The sequence below is a fragment of the Colias eurytheme genome, chromosome 29, assembly GCF_061535395.1.
Source record: "Colias eurytheme isolate Ceu_HAF_F1 chromosome 29, ilColEury1 Martin Lab GWU primary, whole genome shotgun sequence".
In the NCBI taxonomy this organism is placed as follows: Eukaryota; Metazoa; Arthropoda; class Insecta; order Lepidoptera; family Pieridae; genus Colias; species Colias eurytheme.
In genome coordinates, this window is record NC_143008.1 from 3755631 (window position 1) to 3779428 (window position 23798).

Here is a 23798-nt window from a genome sequence, read left to right on the forward strand (position 1 = left end):
TTTTATGTGCAAATAGTGAACTAAAAGTTTTTATTATTTTTTTTATATTTTGGTCCACGACAAAATGAGCAGAAATTATTCCATACTTAGATTTACTTACACTCATGTGTCCCAAAATATATTCAGGTTATTAAAATGCATTTAAAATAATCACCTAGGAGCAAAAAAAACACATTAAAAAATTGGTTTTAAAACATAATTTTAAATTTATATATATATGGTTTTCCACAATCACCGCGCAGAGAGCTTGGGGCTTTTAATAACTTGTATGTATTGCATATTGTTGAAATAAGTTTAAGACGTGTCTATGATGTAACACATAAAATATTAGTGTATACCGTACACTATTAGTTAACGCTAATTTTAATTTCTATGAATTACAATAAAATGGGACGGAATTACTAGAAGAAAACATCCAACATTATTTCCCATATTATATTAAAAAAACTTCATCTACCAATTTAGTTAGTCAACTTCATAGAAATCTAAATAACAAGGCAATAGAAGTGGTAAGCGCGCGTGACATTGTCGCCGCTCAGGTGGTTACCATGCCACAAGTCTGTTCGTCGCTTGGTGGTCGCTTGTTCAGTTGTTCCTGACACGTGCGTGAGTAAACATGGTGTGTTACAGCATTTCCCAGTGCGGAAATTCTTCCATAAATTGTAATTATACTAATAAAGGAATAAAATTTCACCGGTAAGTATTTTTGTTTATAAATATTGCCGTTTTTCCTTAAAATTATAGAATATTTACAAGTATTACGAATGTTACCATAGTAATCGAAATAACAATGAATGACACAGTCGAACATTCTTATTATCACGTTTAACACAAATTTCAACCTTATTTCTATGAGTTTATGTTCAAAGTTATATCTATTGAAAATTGACAACCTCTGTTGTAGAAAAGCCGAATTTTTGCGTATTGGAGCAAAAATAAACAAAACGTCTCATATACTTAGGGATGTTATTCTAAAATAAACCGTAAATTCGTGCGTTAGGATACATATTAAAAAGCTTAATTTAATATTTAAGTTAGTTTTCACTAAAATCAAGCTGTCCAATAAAAAACATAGTTTACTTGTGTGTACTGTTTAGCTATCGGTTTAAATGTGTTGATTTTGGCGACAGCGGTTTTCATACGAATTATGACATTATAGCACTTCTATGTGTCTTGTTATTTAGATTTCTATGGTCAACTTTAACCTCACGTGTTGCTGCACCTCTAATGATGTGACTTTCAATATTTAATAGTTATTAAAATTAAAATATAGTCTAATAATCGTCGATATCATACAGATTGTCTATTTCCTCGTCGTCCAGTTGCATAGATTGGAAGTCCACCTTGTAGCGGAGGAGACCTGTGGACCATAGCCTTACATTAGTTACCATAGACACTATAGAATATAGATTATAAACGTCATACCATAGACAATTTAAGGCGAAGTCGTATAGCTTTTATGCATGTAAAAAAATGCATATAATTTTACTAAAATGCAAAAATATTGATAATTTGATATAAAATCACTGCTTGCGCTAAATATGAAATAATAAATAAAATGGACATTTTAACTAAAAAATAGAATATAAAAAATGTTGTTTTCTCATCTATTTTGGGTGTCGTTAATAAGATGTAGGTTTATTGACACGACTAAATGTGGAAAAACAAAATAATATCCTGTGTAATTTTGATAAAATGTGTAATCACTTTTAAAACAACGAACAGAAAAAAACATATAATCGGATGCAAGATTAAAGTCTTCGTAGTTTAAAAAAAAATGTAATAAAAAAATTGATAAACTCAAAATAAAAATAAAAACATCCATGAGATGTCGTGATATTAATGTAAATCGAAGAATATGCTAATCAAATTTGACAAGAGTGCAATTAAACAAAAAAAAATAAGTCAATGACTTGAAATGACGCTTAAAATGTAGACGTGACATCGACGTTATTATAATAAAAATACAAACAGGAAATGTCTCGAATAATCGATCGAAATCAAACTTAAAAACAATACCTGAATAAAAAAAACTACACAAACAATCTACGTACATAAAAAAGAACAACATAGCCTTAATAAAATTACAGACTAACTACGTGAAAAGCGCGCCAAAATTTAACGGCGCCCAAAAAAAAATACATGCATTATTAGAATTATTACACTCTAAATACCTTAGCGAATTACCTTAGCCTCCAATGTGTTGCGTGACAGATAGATAAAAATGTTAGAATACAGATAATAAATATTTTCTTACATATTACTTGGAAAAATAATCAAATACATACTTCGTGGATAATTTGTATAATCTATCAAGAATTACCCATGATTTTAAGAATTAAGAGGTATTATAGACAGATAGAAGGAAAGCCGTGACATATTCTTTTCTTTAAAAAGAAATAGCAAATCGGGTTATTCTATTGGCAAAGGCACAAAACGATTCATAATCGACGAAATATCAATTAAACAGATCAATAGAAATAGGTATAATAAAAAAAGTCCCGTGTATTGGGGTAAGGGGCAGTTGAATTATGCATACATCTGTTTCACTGATCGATTTTCTTTAGGGACAAGTAGGTGATCAGCCTTCTGTGTCCTACCAGACCGAGACTATTTAATTGTCTCCACGGGGAATCTAACCTAGGACCTCTCAGTTCTACAGTCATGCGTCAACCGCGGTACGTAACTGTAGGGCAGAGTGAATTGCGGGGGGGGGTAAAGGGGACAATTATTACGCAGATATCTTATTTTTTACTTCAACGCAGGTTCGAAATTTTCCGTTTGGTATACCATGATCTCCTCTCTCTTTTTATTTAATCGATTCCACTTAAAAATGTATATGTCCTTCTCTATTTATAATACCTCTATCGTTTATTTAGATTGAATATGACAATAAAGGGGTAAAAAAATAAAAAGGGGTCCCAAGAAAACATCATTGTGACGATTGCAAATGTATAATAATAAATTGAAAAGCCAAACATGTCAACCCCTATTCGATCCGATGCGATCTTATATAAGTACTTAGTATAATTAAAATGACTTAAAAAATAATCTACAACTATTAAAAATAATGTAGAATCAATTGCACTCAAAAGATTTTTTGTAAATAATCCATTTTGACAAGGTTTCAAATTATGGTCAAATTAAAAAACATCAAACGACAATACTTAAATCTAATGAACTTCAAAAATGGCAAGACATTGGTCGAATTCTGACAAGTGTCAAATTTGAGTCATATGTCAAGTTTGACAGTTTGCTTTATTCTGCCTTGTGTCAAATCATATGACGCGTTAGTTAGTTTACAAAGTTTTAAATTGTGCAATCGATACATTTTTTTTATTTTGATGTGACAACGCATCGAGCTAATTATTTTATGCAGATTAATTATCTTAAAATGATGTCATTTTAAGCGATTTTTTGATACCATTTGTAAAACCGATTTACCGCTTTTAAGAAAGAATGGAATACGTTAATTTCAGGTATTTCTTCGGATTTTAATGGCCAAGGGAATTCATGTTTCTTAAAACCTTTTACCGTCGCCATTTTTAAAGTTCCGTTAATAATATTCCGACATTTAATTCTCTTCTTTTCCCCATCATCAATCATGTACATATATTGTATAAGTCTGCCCAGAAATCCTCACGTATCGTCTCTTGCTTTGTTTATTTAATCAATATAAAAGTTAATAAGTGAAAAAATATAATATTGCTTATTCGCCGCACGTTTATCGACAAATATCTATTAATATGCAATAAAATCACGAGTAGTTTCAAACACTTCTGTCCATTTAGAAGATAAAGACATTTTAACGGATTTTAAACGCGATTTATTCATTGTTAAAATATATAAAATCCGTGAGAATGTCTTCAATTTCTAAATGTAATAATACACGCGTAAAATCAAACACAAGGAGGTACTTCTATTAAAAGAGTGCATTAAACTATAAGCATGATCATATAGGCGAGGCCGCAAAAGCATAAACGGTTTACGTAAGATTTCCCGTGTGTTTTCATTTCACACTGTAGCTGTGCACGTACAATTTTGTACTTAGGTACACCAAATCTTAATAATCTTATAAGATTATTGATGACTAAAGTCGTCTTCCTAAACTTTTGATAAAATTCCTCTTAGACCGTCAATACTCGCGGTCTCATATTAAACCACATTCAAAACATTTGACGAATTAAGACATAACCAAATGACAGCTATGTAAAACATTCTTTATAATTACGAGAATCCACCAAAATTTTAATCAAAATCATATTTTTGTACAATGTTTTAAAATTATGTACTAACATGTATAATAATATGACAGGCTAACACTACATTTGGTATCTAAATGGTGGCTTAAAAATGTAGATATAAAAGCAATTGTTTCTATCCAACTGGGCTTTAAAAAGTCACTTTAATATAAGGCTGGCTGTGCATACAACATTCTTTTACTGTACTTTCGTGATCTACGGCTAATAAGACTTATACTAGCGCAGTCCGAGAGGATTAAGCTGAGTTTTGCCTATGTGCGTGTGAACATAGTGTATATGAGTTATGAGATGACGGCTTACAATTGTACATCCCTTGAATGACTTTTCCGGTTTATATAGTTTTCTCTCAGCGTCGTGCGATGTCACTGTTTGTAGCTCTGTCGGAAATTTCTTGACCGTTTGATGACACTGTCAGAGGGGCATTTCACTTCACAACAACGCTTCTCTGACAGTGTTACTGAACGACCAAAATAAACCCTAATTACTGTATTTTATGCGGTCACTCACACATATGCAAAGCTTAGCTTACGCACAATATACAAATACAACCAGTAGGGAAACTTTACGTGAGTCATTTCAAACATTGAAACGTGTTGTATGAAGTGTCCATACTGGTTGTACAGTCTGTATATTTTGGCATACGCCTCGCGGACTGTTTATATACAATATCGTTTATTAAAAAATATTTTTCAACTGTCTGCAACAATTTTACACTTATTCTAAATTTATCACAAAAATTTATTGGTAAGTTACAAAAGGCATTCATTAGCCGATAAAAAATTTAACATCTACCTAATATTATATTAAGTAAATGTTAAACCATAAATAGATATTAACTATTTTAAATACTTTAAATATAATAATATGAATATTTTTTTTGGTGAGTATATTGATAAAACCGCTAACTTAGATTCTAATTATATACCATTCAAATAGAATATATTTCTTTCCGCACTCAATCACGCTCAATCTCGAGAAGGACCTCTGTTCAATCATTTATTTATATCTCCCGGCAAAAATCTAGCAATTTATTTTTCAAACTCCAAGATTTTACATTCACACTCTTTACTGATGTAACGATTACTGTTTCAAGAATCCTTCTACGATGGCAATATACATAGCAAACTCAATGTCAATATTTAAGACAGTTATATTACATTTATTTAAGGAATCAATATTGTACACTTTGTTCAATAATGAAGCTATATCGATTAACACTATTAAAGTTTTATGAATATATATACACTCAGTATGGAGTTGCAGGTACTTTTATAGACAAAATGAGTTATAAAGTTTTTCTGTATACGATAATGCAAAAATGTCACCAAGGCTAATACGAATGTCCCATTTTTGTTGTTTATTCTAATCACTAAGCTAATTCTATATAACGAAGCAACACGGCCATCAAAATAACATTATTCTAATTGAAGAGTATCTGAGGCATTACCATTATGTCTTATAGCAGTATTGTTTCCAGTGTGGGAAAGTGACGGCACTAGACGACCTATAGTGCTGTCCTTCTAATAGAAGTAATACTGCTTTAATACATCTTCAAGAGTATAGATTATTGAAAATAATCCACTTTCCTTAACATTCTTATTAACAACAATCTGATTCATTCATTGCAATGTTTTAGCAAAACCTTTTCTTTTCGACAATCGACCCTTTAATTTGACGCATTTGACATTTGACACAATAAATACTCTATACTTGGGCTATAGCTAAGATTAAGCTGAGACGCTAAGATTAAAATGGGCACGGCATTGTGTCACATTACACTTGGCTATGATTTGTCAAAATACAGTTCGACAAACTACACTAAAGTTCGACAAACTACATTACAGTTAAACAAACTAGTACGCATTAATAGATTTGAGGCACATTTTGGCTTATAACACTGATATTCTGTTATTCTGTGTCAAATATCATTGGTCAAAAATTTGATCCGTGTTGCTTCCAAAACTACGCTTACGCTAAGATTTCTAACAATATCAGTGTAAATAGTTATTTTACAATAGGCACGAACATTTTGAAGTTACATTTATTGCAATCAATTGTATGTCAAACCCGCACAATATAGCAGATGCTTAAAAACAAGAATAATATCTTGTATGTATTGGTGCAATCAAAGGTAAAGTACTTTAAATAGAAAATTATATCATGCCCATAGTTTAAGCAATACCCTTACAATTTCTTAATAACTCTGACAATCAACTTTCATTTTTAATTAATAAACTTATTCATAAACAAGTGATAACTGCGTTAAAAACAACCGACTTCAAACTTGCACTTGCAACATTTACAAATACAGACAAAAATGCTCATAAAATAAAAACTACTGGGCCTATCCGAATAAAATTTTTATGGGACCAATTCGACACCATCCCGCATCGAACAAAAAAAGAATCACGTAAATCGGTTCAGAAACCTCGGAGTAATCGGTGTACATACATAAAAAAAAAAAAACATACCAGCCGAATTGATAACCTCCTCCTTTTTTTGAAGTCGGTTAATAAAATAATATATCTTCAAACGGTGCGGCGTTTAAGCATTAATTTAAAATTCCAAAGCAAAAAACGTTTTACCTCTTTCCTTCTAAAGATTTTACGTTCCCAAACAAAGTGAATTAATCAAATATATTTCCCGCCAAGATTTCTGGGTTCAGACTAAAACTTCAAGACGCATGCAACCTCATCATTCGTACTGATCCGTATGTGCTGTATAAACTATATGTATATGTGTATTTAATTAAAATATGATATAGCAAATACGCTGACTTTTTGTGGAATCCATGGCATAGTAAAAACGTACAGTGACCCAACTTTAATAGCATCAATGTTTTAGTTTCAATCCGTCTTATTAGAAAAACTTAAATAGACTTGGGTTTAAGACAGACTATAAATAAAATTTGTCTAAACTTTAAGAACAGAGGTTTAAACTGGCTCTTGTCTATGGTTTAATGCTAAAACATGTATTGTAATAAGTCTTCTACTTAGATCATACTTTTGATACGTTTTAGACCCGGTTCTGAGTTAGTCCATGTTTTGTGATAAGACGGTTTTTTGCCTAAAATGTATTTTAGTCTCGATTGATATTCCGTAAAGACATAAAAAGTTAATTTCTCAAAGTAGGGCTGACACACTTTGAATGTTACATTTTAGTATGTGTAGCCCTTAGTGTGTAGCCCTAGAAGTTATCGCAAATCACTTTCAAAGATCTCTTTAGATTAGTACCATCTTTGGACCACTGTACGTAAATAGCTATGCTGTTATGCCTCAAGTTCATAGTAATCATTCGTTGTGCAACAGTTGATCAACTATATTGCTGTAATCTTTGTTTAAATGTTACTCTATAGGCGAGAACATTTCAACATGCGTTTATTCTGCAACATGCAGTGTTGGTAGCAACATGTTGACGGCAACTCAGCAACGTGTTGCTCAAATGTGTTGCTAACAAATGTATAAAAGGAATACAATAATACGAATATTTAAATTACAATACAGAATGATAAACGCCAGCTTCCTACACAGCACAATTGAGATATTTTTTTATCACCAGAGGGGTATTTTTAATTGTACAGATTTCGTTCCAAATTATATTATTACAATTAATAAAATCACGAGTTCACGCCCTATACATAATTAACGGTAATTTTCATTTTATTACACCGTTAAATAATGAAAAAATTGGTCTCACAAAGTAAATGATTTACGCCATTTTTTCCGCACGCATTCATACAGGAAGGAGATGATCGATACGAGCAAACGGGCGGTTCAAACGCGTCGTTTTTTTCCCATACTATTCGACACGGACGTACGTTCCAAAGTTAAGAGTTGTATCGAAAATATATCGTCTAGCATCAAACACTGACTTAGGTCACGAACTTAAGAGTTTTGTTTCGAAAATTTGTCATTTTTATAGGAGCGGAATAAAACGCCGCGTTTCGAACGCCCGTCCGCTTACAAACCGCTAGCCTTACAACTACATTACGTCCTACTGGTGCCTCTACCACAAGATCCTACTATTAAAACTGTCCTTTATGGTAATGCATGGACAGCGTTTTCGAACGAAAACTACGGCATCATGAAAAAAAAATACAAAAAAAGATTGGGATGATATTACACCATACGACAACACCCAACCTCGCTTCAAAAAATCATAAAATGAAAAAAAAAACAAAAACAATCTAATAAATCCTATTATAATATGCGCTAATAAAGGATAAATATGCCAATCTACATATCCACTATGATATAATATTGAAAATTTTCAATATAGCAATAATATTATGAGAAATTAATAACACTATGTATTCATCTACGAGCTACGAATTTCAATATTACATTGAAATCCATACAAGTTTTGAACGATTATAATATATTATACATAATACAGAATTAATATTTTAATATATTTTTTTCATTATTGAGTGTCAAATATTATACATGGGTCATGGAATAAATCTGTGTCTACAAAAATCTATACAGGGTTACTTGTAAAACACCAGCAACCTCGCAGGACAAGATAGCTAACATCATAAGTAACAACATTTGTTCTACGACTTTTGGCATAACGCAATAAATTATTTTTAAATGATTTTTTAAACTTTTATTGTACTCTCCTTACATTTGTAAGTCTATGTTCTATTAAATTATCGGATGGACGACGCGACGCTCCCTTCCCCCTCTCGTTCGCTTTTTGTTTACGTAATTTTTGGGAGGCGTAGAGTTTATAATATTCAGACGGAAAATTAAATGAATATTTATTTTTGTATGAAAATAAAATCTAACAAATTATCAAAAGTCGTAGAACAAATGTTGTTACTTATGATGTTAGCTATCTTGTCCTGCGAGGTTGCCGGTGTTTTACAAGTAACCCTGTATATGGAAAGAACGATGCAAAAATTCTCAAGCATAAAAAAAAAACTTTACCTCATAAGTCAAAATTCAGTAAAAATAAAACAATATAACCTATAAATAACAAATAATATTCTCAATAAATAGCCTCAACGACCTACACCCTAAAGCTTACTACAAAAAAAAACTGAAACATTAAAAGACCATCAAAATAAAAATTTAACTCAAAAATAAACGATTCTACACGAAAACGAAACATATCATCAAAAAAAATTATTCGTGAAAAAACAAAAAATGTTTAACCTCCTCCTTTTATTGAAGTCGGTTCGAAATTTTGAGAAAAAAAATTCGAAAAAAAAAAATTTTTTTTCAAAAAAAAAATCTGTCAATCCGTCCATGCATCACCGCGGAACAGCTCAATAGTCGTCCAGGTCGACGTCGTCCAGCGGCTCGTCTAGTTGCAGCGACTGAAAGTCTACCTTGTAGCGCAATATGCCTATTTGTTTGTATGTTTGTTTATTTGAATCCGAGCGGGCAGCAAGAGGGAGGTGAAAAAATATATTAGTATAGAAAATACAATTTTTTTTGTCAAACGGCCGTACCGCAAGCATGTAAATAGCGCATTTAGCACAAAAAACAACATTTAAGTTCTAAATTACATAATACTTAACATTTATAAAAAAAACACTATTCGACTATAATAAAAATATATTTTTACAGCAATGTTATATCGTAAATGTATGCGGTATGGCCGATAAATAATTAAATCTAAACATAACACCTTAGTAATACTTAAACACTTCAGCCTTAATCTATTTTTATTATAGTAAAAACCTTCAAATGTACCAAAATTCGCAACCGCACAGTCATAATATAGATAATAGATAAGAAAATAATATTATAAAGTACCTACTAAGAATGACAAAACGGCAAAAATCTAAGCTTTGATTTCTTATAAAAGTTAGCATATAGCCAATATACAAATGTAGCTTACAAAACCTACTAGCCATCATTATTAATAATCTTCTTATATATAATCTTATATATAAAATTCTCGTGTCACAATGTTAGTCTGCATACTCCTCCGAAACGGGTGGACCGATTCACATGAAATTTTCTGTGCATATCGGGTAAGTCTGAGAATCGACAAACATCTATTTTTCATATGTACCACGGGCGAAGCCGGGGCGGACCGCTAGTCTACTATATAAAAATAAGTCGGGTTTTCCTTCCTGACGCTATAACTCCAGAACGCACGAACCGATTTCCACGGTTTTGCATTCGTTGGAAAGGTCTCGGGCTCCGTGAGGTTTATAGCAATAAAAGGTGTCTCTGGTGCAGAAACGGAGTTCGCCCGGTTTGCTACTAACTTATGAATTTCACCACACAATATTAAATAGCCACGTTCTTCATACATATTTCTATAAAAATAAAAAAAAAACATAGAACCTAGCTCACTATAGCCTTACCACTATTCCAATCCCTCTTAATGCAGATCCAAACCCCCCTCCCCCCTAGTTGCCAAAATAAGATAAATCTCACAAGCTCACGATAATGACCAAATCTCGACGCTTATAAACACAAAATATAACACACACTGCCGATCCCGTCAAACTCGTAGCGTAACCTAACTCACAAAATATCTAGACCGCTATTTGTTGCTTTTTTGCCTTTTTTCTCTCTCAAAACCTAGGAAATTCTTAGCTCATGTAACCTAGCTCAACCTGCTTGTCCTAAATACTATCTAGACCCTTTAAAACACCATTAACTAATATAAATACGTATCCAACTCACCGCCGATCCCACCAAAGCCTAACTCACAAAAATCACTATCAAACATCTAGACCGCTATTATAAAAACTCCGAATATGGCTTTTCAACTGTCTTTTTTCACATTTTTTACTCAGGTTTTAGCAAAAAATAAATATATATATATACATATAAATAGTAAATACACATCCAACTCACCGCCGATCCCACCAAAGCCGCGCACAAACTGACTGCCCTCTTGGCTCTTGTCCGTGATGATCTCGAGCGTTGCACCAAACGACTTGTAGTTGTTTGCGAGCCACTCGAGTAATGGTTGACACTCGACTAACTCGAGTTCGACGCCGCTCTGTGGAAATAATTATGAGTGAGTTAGTAGGTAAGTCAACCGCCTCCTTGGTATAGTGGTCGACGCGTGATACACCAAGGCTTCCTGAGTTCGATTCCCGGTGGAGACGACGAAAAAAAATGTCTCGGTCTGGTAGGACACAGAAGGCTGATCACCTACTTGTCCCTAAAGAAAATCGATCAGTGAAACAGATGTATAATGCATCTGCCCCTTACCCCACTAGGGGACATGGGACTTCACTTACTTTACTTATGTGTTTATCCAAGTTACCCTCTATATGTGTGCTAAATTTCATTGTAATCGGTTCATTAGTATTTGCGTGAAAGAGTAACAAACATACATGCACATACATCCATCCTCATAAGCTTTCGCATTTATAATATTAGTAGTAGGAAGTAGGATATTATTTGTAAATAAATAACTTTATTAAACTTTCTTCCAGATGCATACTCCATTAAGTGGCAAATTTCATTCCAATCGATCTAGTATTTTGGACTGTGTGTTGATAGATAAGAGATACTCTCATCCTTGAGAGTAAAATTTCAAGGTCGCGTCATGGCAATACTGTCACATCAGTCAGGAGTAAGGCGACAATTTTGGTATCTCTGAATCTTGCCAAAGTTTCACTTCTGACACGTGTGCTCGTCACAAACACTCTTTTTTTCTCTATTTAGAATCTAGAAATGTTCTTTGTTTTAGAATTATTGAACTAGCTTCCGCCCACGACTATGTACGTGCATCCCCGTTTTTCCCCGTTCCCGCAAGAATTTCGGGAAATCCTTTCTTAGCGGATGCCTACGTCCTAACATCTACCTGCATGCCAAATTTCAGCCCGATACGTTCAGTGGTTTGGGCTGTGCGTTGATAGATCATATCACTATATCAGTCACCTTTGAGTTTTATATATATAGATTGTACAAACACACCTCTTTATCGGTGAAATGTGACTTGTCCTTCTCTTGTTCGGGCGTCAAGTGCAGGATCGTCTCTTGGTTGGTCGCGTGAGACTTTAGCACGTACCTGAAAATGTTCGGTACAAAAAATTATTATCAACGCTAGGTACAAGAATGTTCAGTAAAAAAAAAAATTGGTTGTTTGTAAAGTAGGTTTACGATCGAGATGTTTACGTGATAACGTCTTATTGGTGGCAGCGCTCGAGATGAGACGGGAGATCGGTCCGTCTCTCTCTCGTTATACCTGCGATCGCGCTCGTGAGGTTTTGGTGTGACACAAGTTTCTGAACATGTCACCCGACTAAAACGATTTTAAAAACGTTATCACGTCAAAAAATATCATATCAATGCTAGTTACGAGGTAGTGGGTTATGTGTTAAATTGACATTTCAAATTCTTTTTCTTTAATTAAAAAAAAACAGTAACCTATATTTTTTGCTTTTAAAAATATTAAGGTTTTAATTCATCTTTTTGCGTTTAAAAATCATCTTATTCTAAAATGTCGTAAACGCCAAATGACGTCATTCATACGATAAACTTTTTTTGTGCTAGTTTAGATTTAAAAAACAATACTTGATGAGTGATGACTAATAATGTAATGATTTTAGTGATTTTTGTGTATTGTGTGGGTCTTTGTTACTCATAAAGAATTTATTACTATTATATGTATGTATATTATAATGATTGTAAATCTCATAGTAATAGAGACATGGCAATTTTTTTAATCTGGTCAAATTTTCGTATTTTTCTACCATACGTATGAACGTCATCACCTAGTTTTTCGTTTTAATTATTTTAACGTTATAAGACAAATAACCAAAACACATCCATCAAATCAAATTTGAATTGAAATCAACAAATCAACTCACCGCTGAATATCCAAATTCTCCCAACATATAAGAGTCTCAACGGAGCCGAGCTCCAAAGCGCGCAAAGTATCATCCACACCGAAACAGTATTTTCCGGTGTCCTGTGTGAACAAAGATAAAATTATTATAAACTAGCGGTCCGCCCCGGCTTCGCCCGTGGTACATAATATTTACGTTTTCTCTACATAAGAACCACCCTCGTACTTCAAGGAATATAATAAAAAAAGAATTATCGAAATCGGTTCAGCCGTTCTCGAGTTATGCGCTTACCAACACATTTTGCGATTCATTTTTATATATAAGAAGATATCCAGTATTATTTTTAAAACAGTGCAAAAAAAAAAACAAAATCAACAAAAAAAATATTACTTATGGTAGTGGCCATGCATTTGACACAGACACACATACATACACAAATTGTCATAAATATTCTTTTGTTTATGGTTACCGTCTTTAAATTTCAACCACTTGTAGATATTAAGTGGAAATGTATATATATATAATATTAATATTAATTATCTCTCCTTGAATTATAGTTTCGTAGCAATTCTTCAGGGATATTGACCAATAGAGGATTGTTTTTATTTTAAGTCAGTATACATAATGGCCGCCTCCTTGGTACAGTGGTTGACGCGTCCTGGGTTCGATTCCTGGTGGAGATGGAGAAAAAAAAATCTCGGTCATGCAGAAGGCTGATCACCTACTTGTCCCTAAAGAAAATCGATCAGTGAAACAGATGTATAATGCATCTGTCCCTTACCCCACTTGGGGACATGGGACTTCACTTATACATAATGGGCTTGAGTACGACTGAGTTTGAGTTACGCAGATGTGAATTAGCTACTGTTTGACAATGAGTTTGAGTGACCTTGATTTTGAGTACGAGTACGAGTATTATTATGAGTTTAAGTTTATGTTTGAGTATGAGTTTGAGTATGAGTTTGAGTACGACTTTGAGTTTGAGTTACCTGCGAGATCTCGTCAAAGTACCGTCCGATAAGCTTCTTCTCCTGTATAAACTTGACATTCTGTAGGGACTCGGCCGCTAGTTCGATCGCTTGGTTGAATCCGTTCTCACCGCCGTACGAAACGTCCACCAGTTTGATAATTTTCGATTGTAGACGCTGGAAAATTTGGGAATAATTATGTTATTAATATGTTAATAATATCTTAATCTATCTGTAACCTATTAAATTAACAGAACCGAGAATAGAACACATTTTTGATATAGTTATTTATATGACGGAGCGTTTTGCAGGGTTTGTTATCCTTATTAAAATAATATTCAACAGTGCAGCGCGCAACCTTTTCAAACTCAAACTCAAACATTCATTTATTCAATTAGACTACTATTTAGTAGCACTTTCGAATCGTCATTACATAGTATTTTAACATTTACCACCGATTCGGAAAGCAGTATCTATGGAGAAGAATCGGCAAGAAACTCCATAGTTGCTCTTTTAAATAATGTCAATAAATTTACATAATATGTAACTTATATCTACCTAACTACATAATATGCCAAAGAACTGTCCTGTGGTTTTTACGCGACAACCCTCCATGGGTCTTTATCGTCCATATATTCCTGAATACTGTAGTACGCTCTCTGAACTAGTACATTTTTTATGTAAGTTTTAAATTTAGTACTACTAAACTCTTTAATATTATGAGGAATTCTATTGTATAAGCGTATACCTTGACCCATAAATGAATTTTTAACTTTAGCTAATCGGAAAAATGGCATTTCAATTCTATTCTTGTTCCTTGTGCCATAATCGTGTCTATCTCCTACTCTTGTGTGTAAGTCAGAGCTTTTGTGTACATGCAAAATATTATTAAATATATACTGTGACGGTACAGTAAGGATACCAGTATTCTTAAAATGATCTCTTAGTGAGTCCCGAGCACGTAAATTATATATAGAGCGAATGGCTCTTTTCTGTAAGATAAATATAGTTTCTATATCTGCAGCCCTGCCCCACAGTAGAATTCCATAGGACATAATGCTATGAAAGTAGCTGAAATAAACCAATCTGGCCGTATCTTCATCGGTGAGATGCCTTATTTTTCGGACTGCATATGCAGCAGAACTGAGCTTACCTGCAGCGGTGTTGACATGGGCTCCCCACTGTAGTTTCTCGTCCAATGTTAACCCTAGAAATACAGTAGACTCAGTAGGATGCAATACCTCCCCGTTCAAGGTAATATCTCTGTTCAACTTTTTTACATTAGGAAGTAAAAATTCAACAGAAGTGGTTTTTTTGGCATTTAATAATAAATTATTGGCAGTAAACCATTCAGATATGTGTAAAAGAGCACTGTTCACTTCGTCAACATTTGGGTCATGCCTATCCACATTAAAAATTAATGAGGTATCATCTGCAAACAGAACTATTTCACACCTATCCTGCAAATAATAGGGAAGATCATTGATATATACCAAGAACAAGAAGGGACCTAAAATTGACCCCTGTGGAACACCAATGTTAATTGACGCACCGCTAGAACGTTCTCCATTAACAACTACAGTCTGTATCCTATCATGCAGGTATGACGCTATGAGGTTCTGGGCTTTTCCTTTAATTCCATAGTGATTAAGTTTACGTAACAAAGTACAATGTTCAACGCAGTCAAATGCCTTGGAGAGGTCACAAAATATCCCTAGAGCATTTTTTGAGTTTTCCCATGCCTTATATATATGTGTTAGAAGTGCAACTCCAGCATCTGTGGTTGAGCGCCCCTTTGTGAAACCAAACTGTTTGGTGTGCAGTAAATTATTATTTGCAAAATGACTACTCAATTGGTTTAATATTAACTTCTCGAATACCTTACTTAATGTTGGTAAAATAGAGATAGGTCTATAATTGTTACAGTCTTCTTGATCGCCCTTCTTAAATAAAGGTATAACTTTACTAAGCTTTAGTAAATTAGGAAATGTACCATAGTCACAACACTTATTAAATATGGAAGCTAAATTTTTCGCAATATTTTCTATTATATTATTAACTAAATTTACGGACATTCCCCAAAGATCACAAGTATTTTTAAGATTAAGCGTCTTAAAGGCAGTAACAATATCATTAGCAGTTACGTGTCGTAATTCAAATAATGTACTGCACTCCGCAACATGGTCCCTCAAAAAGGTCTCTGCAAGTGCTGAAGACGAATTTAAACTATTAGTAATAGTAGCAGGGACACTACTGAAGAATTCTTCAAAAGCAAGCGCAACATCAGCACTTTTGTCAATAACCCTGTCATTATTTACAAGTTTTATGGTATTACTTGATTTGCTTTTACCCATTTCACCATTAATAATTGACCAAACTGTTTTAACTTTATTATCAGAGTCGCGTATTTTTTCTTTGATATACAAACGCTTTGCAGTGAAACAAACTTTTTTAAAAATTTTTGAGTAATTTCTAACATAACTAAGAAAAGATGGGTCTTTATTATATTGCTTCATACCATATAATTCATAAAGAATGTTCCTGCACCTATGTATACTAGCTGTCGCCCATTTACTAAATGGTAAATCCTTGGTAATATTTAAAGATTTAACTTTAAATATTTTTTCAAATTCTTTATGTACTAAATTAAAAAGATTTTTAAACATTTCACAAGGACTATTAGGATAGGATTGATCATTTAGTACGGGCAGGTTTTTATTAATATTATTCCTAAATTTATTAATGCCTTTTTTAGTTATAGGCCTAACATTAATCCTTTTAAATGTAGGTATGCAATCCCATTCAAAAACTACTTTCTGGCCACAGTGATCCGAAGTCAATGTATTGAGAATATTTTTCTCTAAACAGATGCAGTCACAGTATATATTATCAATACAAGTTGCAGAAGTAGGTGTAATTCGTGTGGGTTCGTTAAAAAGTTTATATAGATTAAATGACTGAAACAAATTAACAATTCGTGTAGCCGTTTGTGTTTGTAAAAGTAAATCAATATTAAAATCACCACATACTATAACTTTTTTTTTACTCCTGCTTAGACGCTTTAATATTTCTTCCATGACTGTCTCAAACATATTATAGTCACTGGAAGGGGGTCTATAAACGCAAACAATAATATAACGCTCCAGCTCCACACAGGACAGTTCAATGGTCCGTTCTACAGAAAGACTAACAATGTCAGTTCGTTCTTTACATTTTACACTATCATGTACAAAAATAACAGAACCTCCGTGAATAGCCTGTGTCCTAAAGTATATACTTTTTAATTTGTAATTTTCAATATTTACTAACGACTGACATTGTTTAAGCCAATGTTCTGTTACACAAAATATTTTAATATTGTTATCATTCAGAAACAATTCTATTTCTAACAATTTGCTAGCCAAGCCTTGAATATTTTGATGCACAATGGAAAAACACTGCTTAGCTGTTGTCTTATATACTAGTTTAAATCTAGCTTAGGGCTAGATTGTCTGTCTACACTTAATCTAGGTTGATGTATAAAATTACTACTACATAAAATTATAGTAGATCGATGGTCTGATACCGAACATGTACCAGACTGGTTAATATTATATGCTATTAACATAGCAAGTTCACGCTTATATCTATATGGCAGATACACTGTATTCTTTGTCAAAGTAAAAGATTTAATACATGAGTTAATGTCAAAGTAAATAAATGCATCACGATGATGATTTGTTAGGTTATACAATTTTAAATTCATATTATAAATTAATCTATTTTGTTCTTGTGTCAAACCAGGTAGGTATGGCAAGGTACACAACATAAATTTACATTTAGTCTTACTACTAATATCTAACATTTTTTTTAATCCTACATCAATATCCTTATTATTTATATTTAAACTGTCCCCATATAATATAATTACAATTTTGCATGCTTTGATGCTCCTCAGGAATAAATTGTAGTTATTTCATTTTGAATTTTATTTTAATGATGACAATGTCGATAATAATTTGACAATGAAAAATGCGCTGCCCTTCGCTCCGCTATATCTGCGTCGACCCTAATATTTTATTCCACACAAATTTTAACTGCGGATTGAAAAATGGCCCCTTAACAAGCAATTAAACAAGTAATGCATATTTTGGGGGAGAAAATCGCGATACTACAATATAATGAGCATTGGACTGGCCACATTTATCTTATCCCGACTTCAAAACAGCTGAGTGGCCACTTCTGTCACTCCTTAACATACTTACACTCAGTTAAGTTTTACACTTATACTTTTTTTTTATATTAGAGTGGGCAAACGGGCTTGTGGAGCGCCTGATCGTAAGCGAGTCCACCGCCCATATTCATCTACAGGGGTTTCTGTAGTTGCGTTGCCGACTTTTTGAGATGGAGGTACACTCTCTTCTTGAAGACACTCAAGTTGTAGACATTAGGAAATGTCGCTGCGGGGAGGCTATTCCATAATTTGGTAGTGCGTGGTAAAAAGTTACGAGAAAAACGCACTGTACTCGTACGCCAAAGATCTAAGTAGTGAGCATGAAACTTTGCCTTGTGTTGGGCAGAACGATGGTGGAATTCTGCAGCAGGTATCAGTTCAAACAACTCGTCAGAACACTCTCCATTGTACAGACGATAGAATACTGTACTTACCGGGTCAAACATATCAGACTGCGACAGTTCAGTCTTGAAGTCAGCCGAACCGGCCAGAATCAGACCGGCCACATTTGGCTTATCCTGGCTGATAAACAGCTGAGTGGCAACTTCTGCCACTTTGCGCACGTAATTGTGCCGCTTCTCCATACGAAGACGCGCGAAACGGAGCGCGGACTGACCACCGCGACCGTGCTTCTTGGGCAGGTCGACCGTGAACTTGTGTAGTACCTGAAAATTTGGGGGTTAAATTGATTATCTATCAATACATATAAAAATCCCTAATTTCCTTGGTCACGGGATCACGCGTGAACGGCTTGACCGATTTCGATAATTATTATTTATTAGTTGTGTTAGTAATTGTCTAAACTCTAAAGCATCTTATAATAAAAAAATCAAGACTAGGGTTTGACAATTTGAGTGAAGACAGGAAAATGTCTGTCGGGGTAGCTAGTACGCAATTAAAGGCTATAGATAATATCAGCCTTCCGGCTCGCGGCTACGCCAACGTATTCTTAAACCTTCGTCAAGAACCACATTATCCATTGGTGAAAACAGAATCAGTGCAATAGTTTTTGAAATTATCGCGAATGCAGACAGACGCTGGTGAGGACTTTGTTTTATAATGCGTAGTGATGATAGAACTATTGCAGAATGTAGAAAAAATTTATATTCACAATAATAGTTCTATTTTTCTGGGGAAAAATACTTAATGACAAATTTTAAAAACAATAATACATTCTTCAAGTTTTCTGCCGAGCTTTAATCAATAAATTCAATATTTTTATATGATAACCTACAGATACTAGTTCAATTATATTACATGTCTTACCATAAATGATAAAAATTATTATGAGGATTTTTTTATAGAAACCGTTCTTATTTATAAGAACCGCTTTGTCTAAAACCTAATAAATTAAAACCTTCCTCTTGAATCACTCTATCTATTAAAAAATACCGCATCAAAATCAGTTGCGTAGTTTTAAAGATTTAAGCATACAAAGGGACATAGGGTCAGAGAAAGCGACTTTGTTTTTTATACTATGTAGTGATAAATAAAACTAAATATAAAATAATAATCACTATTATTAAAAAAGAAACTCACCTCTCTGGTATTACCCTGCAGCGTACCAAACAGCGCCCCATTACCGTCCATCACGATGAAACCAAACTTATTGTCATCAGCGAGCAGAGCCGTCAACGCTTCCGTGTGAAACTTATTATCGCACAAATATAGAGACGTGTTGATCGGCTTGAACGGCTCGAAATCAATGTTCACTTTCTTCTCCTTGCCCTCTTCTGTCACTATTGTGCCGCAGTAGATGACAAGGCCGTTTGGTGGTACTATGAAAGACGAGGATTTGTATAATACAAGGAGAACTTTCAGATATTAAACAATTTTAAAGAGATTTATTAATTACTAGCTATGCTCCGCCGTTTCACCCGCAATGCTCCGCTCCTATTGGTCTTAGCGTGATGATATATAGCCTATAATAGCCTATCTCGATAAATGTATAAATATTATACATATCTAACACCGAAAAAAAATTTCAAATTGGACCAGTAGTTGCTGAGATTAGTGTGTTCAAACAAACAAAGAAACTCTTCAGCTTTATAATATTAAGTAAGGATTGTAAAGTGTACTTCTTTAGGTGCGTTGAGAGTAAAATTGGGCGGTGGCTTTTCTCCATGACGTGACGGTATTGCCACGACGACACTGAAAGAAGTTTCACTTCAAAAATCACTTTCCTATTCCAGAACAACCCTTTGCCATTTCTCACATAAAAAAAAATAGATCTAGTCTCACCTTTAGTGTACAGCTTTAGCCTGTGCTGTACAGATGTGATGGCTCCGAGCACGGATAGCCTATTCACGCGCGACTTAATGTTCGACGCTGTACCAAACTCGTCGGCCAACATTTTGGAGACGCGCGAGATCTGATCCTTTGGCGGTATAATGAGGGAGATCATGGATGTACCATTCCTGGAAAGATTTATACAAACATATGAAAATTATTGCTTTAAAATATATATAGACATAGGGATGGTCTATTTTTTTTTTTTGTGTGATATCTCTCACTGTTAGCCAGAAGGGCTTCTACATTTTAACGCGGACGCGGGGGTGAACTGAAGGTTCACCCTGGTAGCGACATGCACAAGGGCGTCCCTCCTTGACAGGGATCTCGAACCTCGGCTTGGGCTGTCGCTTGAGTGGAGGAGGCCAGAAGGGCCCGAATCGGACGGGAGGGATGGTCCGCAAAGATCTTTACAGGCCTGTTAACATACATTCCGTAGCATGTATATATATCAGTAGTCCCATATTAAATGAAACGATTTCGATAATTCTTTTTTTATTATATTCCTTGAAGTACGAGGATGGTTCTTATGTAGAGAAAACGTAAATATGTACCACGGGCGAAGCCGGGGCGGACCGCTAGTATATTATAAAAATAAATTGACTAAGCGTAAAACTAGAAAACGGCTGAACCAATTTTGTTAATTCTTGTTTTGTATTATTCCTTAAAGTATGAGGATAGTTCTTATGGAGAGAAAGGGTGGGCGGATAACTGATTTTAATTTTAAATATTAGGTAATAATATATTTAAAATTAAAATCAGTTTATATAACTATTATATAATATATTAAACAGCCTCTATACTGTAATGTTAGTGTGCTAATCATTTTACAAAGAATGAAGGACATTAAAACTACTGAAAAATCTCCATTGTTACACTAATTTATTTAGCATCTATGTTCTAATTAATAAATATTTATCTTCCTTTATAGAAAACTCAATAATACTAAACTATTTCACATCCTTTTAGCATGTTTTTTATATTTACACTAGCTGCTCCGCGCGGTTTCACCCCCGTGACTCCACTTCTATTGGTCGTAGCGTGATAATATATAGCTTATAACCTTCCTCGATAAATGGGCTATCTAACACCGAAAGAATTTTTCGAATCGGACCAGTAGTTGCCGAGATTAGCGCGTTCAAACAAACAAACTCTTAAGCTTTATAATATTAGTATAGATAATAAATATTTCTAGTGATTGCTTTCATGTGTGTATTTATTTATAATTAATAATTTAAGATATGTATTCTTATAAAAGACTAGCGGTCCACCACCCTTGGTACATGTTTAGGATTTCTCTCCAAAAGAGCCATCCTCATACTTCAAGGAGTATTATAAAAAATAATTAACAAAATAGGTTCAAACTCAGCCAAGAATTGAAGAAAGTAATAGACTAGTCCGAATATTTTTACTTGTAAAATAAAAATATAGATAAACTAGCTTTCCGCCCGCGGCTTCGCCGCGTTTTCAAAGAAGAACCTGCTTAATTTCCGTTCCCGTGAGATTTCAGGGGTAAAACCTATCCTATGTGTGAATCCAACTTAGGTACCCTCTACATGTGTGCAAAATTTCATTGCAATCTGTTCAGTAGTATTCGTGTGAAAGAGTAACAAACACACACACATCCTCACAAACTTTCGCATTTCTAATATTAGTAGGATTGTTCTAAAAGTTACAATGCCTTAAAAATATTATTTCATGTAACTTTAAATGCAATAAGTAACTAATTACTCCTGTTTATACCAGGTACAATGTAGAGACAAAGAAAATGTATTATCATTCTATAAATATACAATACAAACTTCTTGTGTACAAAATAAACAAACGTCCAAATGATTGATTAGGCAAACATAATTTATATTTTCATATGTTAAAATTTCATAATTCTCATACAGTTAGGTAGTCATATGATTTTCGTTATTGTTCAGGACAGTAATTTCACCTTAAATAGGTACTTACATGGCAATTAAAAAAACAAATGTTTCAAAATACAAAGGTCGAAGGTCAACTATATAATTTTTTGTGTTAACGTTGTGTGTAATGTGTTTTAGGTATATGATGTAGAAATCAATTCTCGACTCTCTCATCTTATCGAAAGTGAAAAGAAATGTTGATAACAATATCCAAAGAACCTAGGATATGACAATTGACAGCTACAAGGTTATGAATTGTGTCAGTTTAAAAAGTTTCTCTCTAAAAAATTATCCAGCTTTTCCATTACCAGACAAAGAAATGCGAAAGTTGTAGAACGACTTAAATAATTAAAATATATCGATCTTCGCAAGGGACCACGACATACTATACAATTAAGTATTCGTCGGCCATAATGTCTAAATTTGCTTGTACTGTATCGAGATTTTTACGACCAAAAATTCTTTACGTGATACAAATCTCTTAGCATTATAAAGCATCGTAAATTCAAATTTTGTATTGCGTATATTTCCATGCATTGCGTGATGTCTAGGTTATACTTTGCGCATGTTATATGCGCATGTCTTCGATAATGACGCAGCCTTGTTGGCAATTTTGTCCAATCGTACAGCCAAAAAGTAGGTACGCGGGTATTACAAAGGTGTCCACGTTGCATGCAAATATTTTGGATCGAAGTACAAATCATCGTGAATTACTCACCCTCGCGCCATCTCCAAACTCTTGATCAACTTCTTGATCTTCCATATTTCTACGTTGCGATCGGCGGACGATTCTTCGGACATTGTTGCTTTTGTTTCTAGTTAACTTTTAAACACAAAACTTTTCAATAACGTATCGAAACGAAAGTTTAGGTATACCACAACACTAAATGTTAAAACAAAGATATTCAAAGGAAAGGGTATCGAACTTGCAGTTGAACCGACTTTTACCAGATCGAACCGGACGGGATACCTCAACTCAACTTCGTTCACACACTTTCTATTTTACATTTAATTCCGTCACTCTCACTCGTACTTTTCTTCTGGTTCTGGGATTCTTTGATTTTTTCTTGTTTCGGTTACCCCTAAGCATGTGGGATGCAAAAATCAGACATTAGAAGATAAAAGATGACGTGAACGTAACCAAGCGATCGACCGAACGAACGCCTCCACCACAGAGCAAGTAATATAGTAGCCTCCACTCGTTTTCGATTTGAGGAAATGAAAGAAAAAAACGTAAAAGTTGCCAGTTCATAAAGATATACGAAATTTGGTAGATTTTGTAGAAGTTAACGTTATTTTCTGTCGTTCTGAATCTGAAATAATAAGAATATTATAAGAATGGTGTAAGCTTTGTGAATTATTAAATAATTATTACTAAAA

The 23798-nt window shown here is 33.8% G+C and overlaps 1 protein-coding gene across 1 annotated transcript; it reads right to left on the reverse strand.

Annotated features, from left to right (window-relative positions):
* Positions 1 to 227: 227 nt before the first annotated feature.
* On the reverse strand, positions 228 to 23582 carry eRF1 (eukaryotic release factor 1). The gene is made up of 9 exons (XM_090117754.1): positions 23137 to 23582; positions 20458 to 20633; positions 19756 to 19994; positions 18651 to 18881; positions 14025 to 14180; positions 13057 to 13157; positions 12161 to 12254; positions 11087 to 11234; positions 228 to 1360 (listed from the first exon to the last, which is right to left on the reverse strand). Exons 1-9 carry the CDS (start codon positions 23217 to 23219, stop codon positions 1275 to 1277), a joined length of 1314 nt encoding a protein of 437 aa, XP_089973880.1. The 5' UTR covers positions 23220 to 23582; the 3' UTR covers positions 228 to 1274.
* Positions 23583 to 23798: the final 216 nt, after the last annotated feature.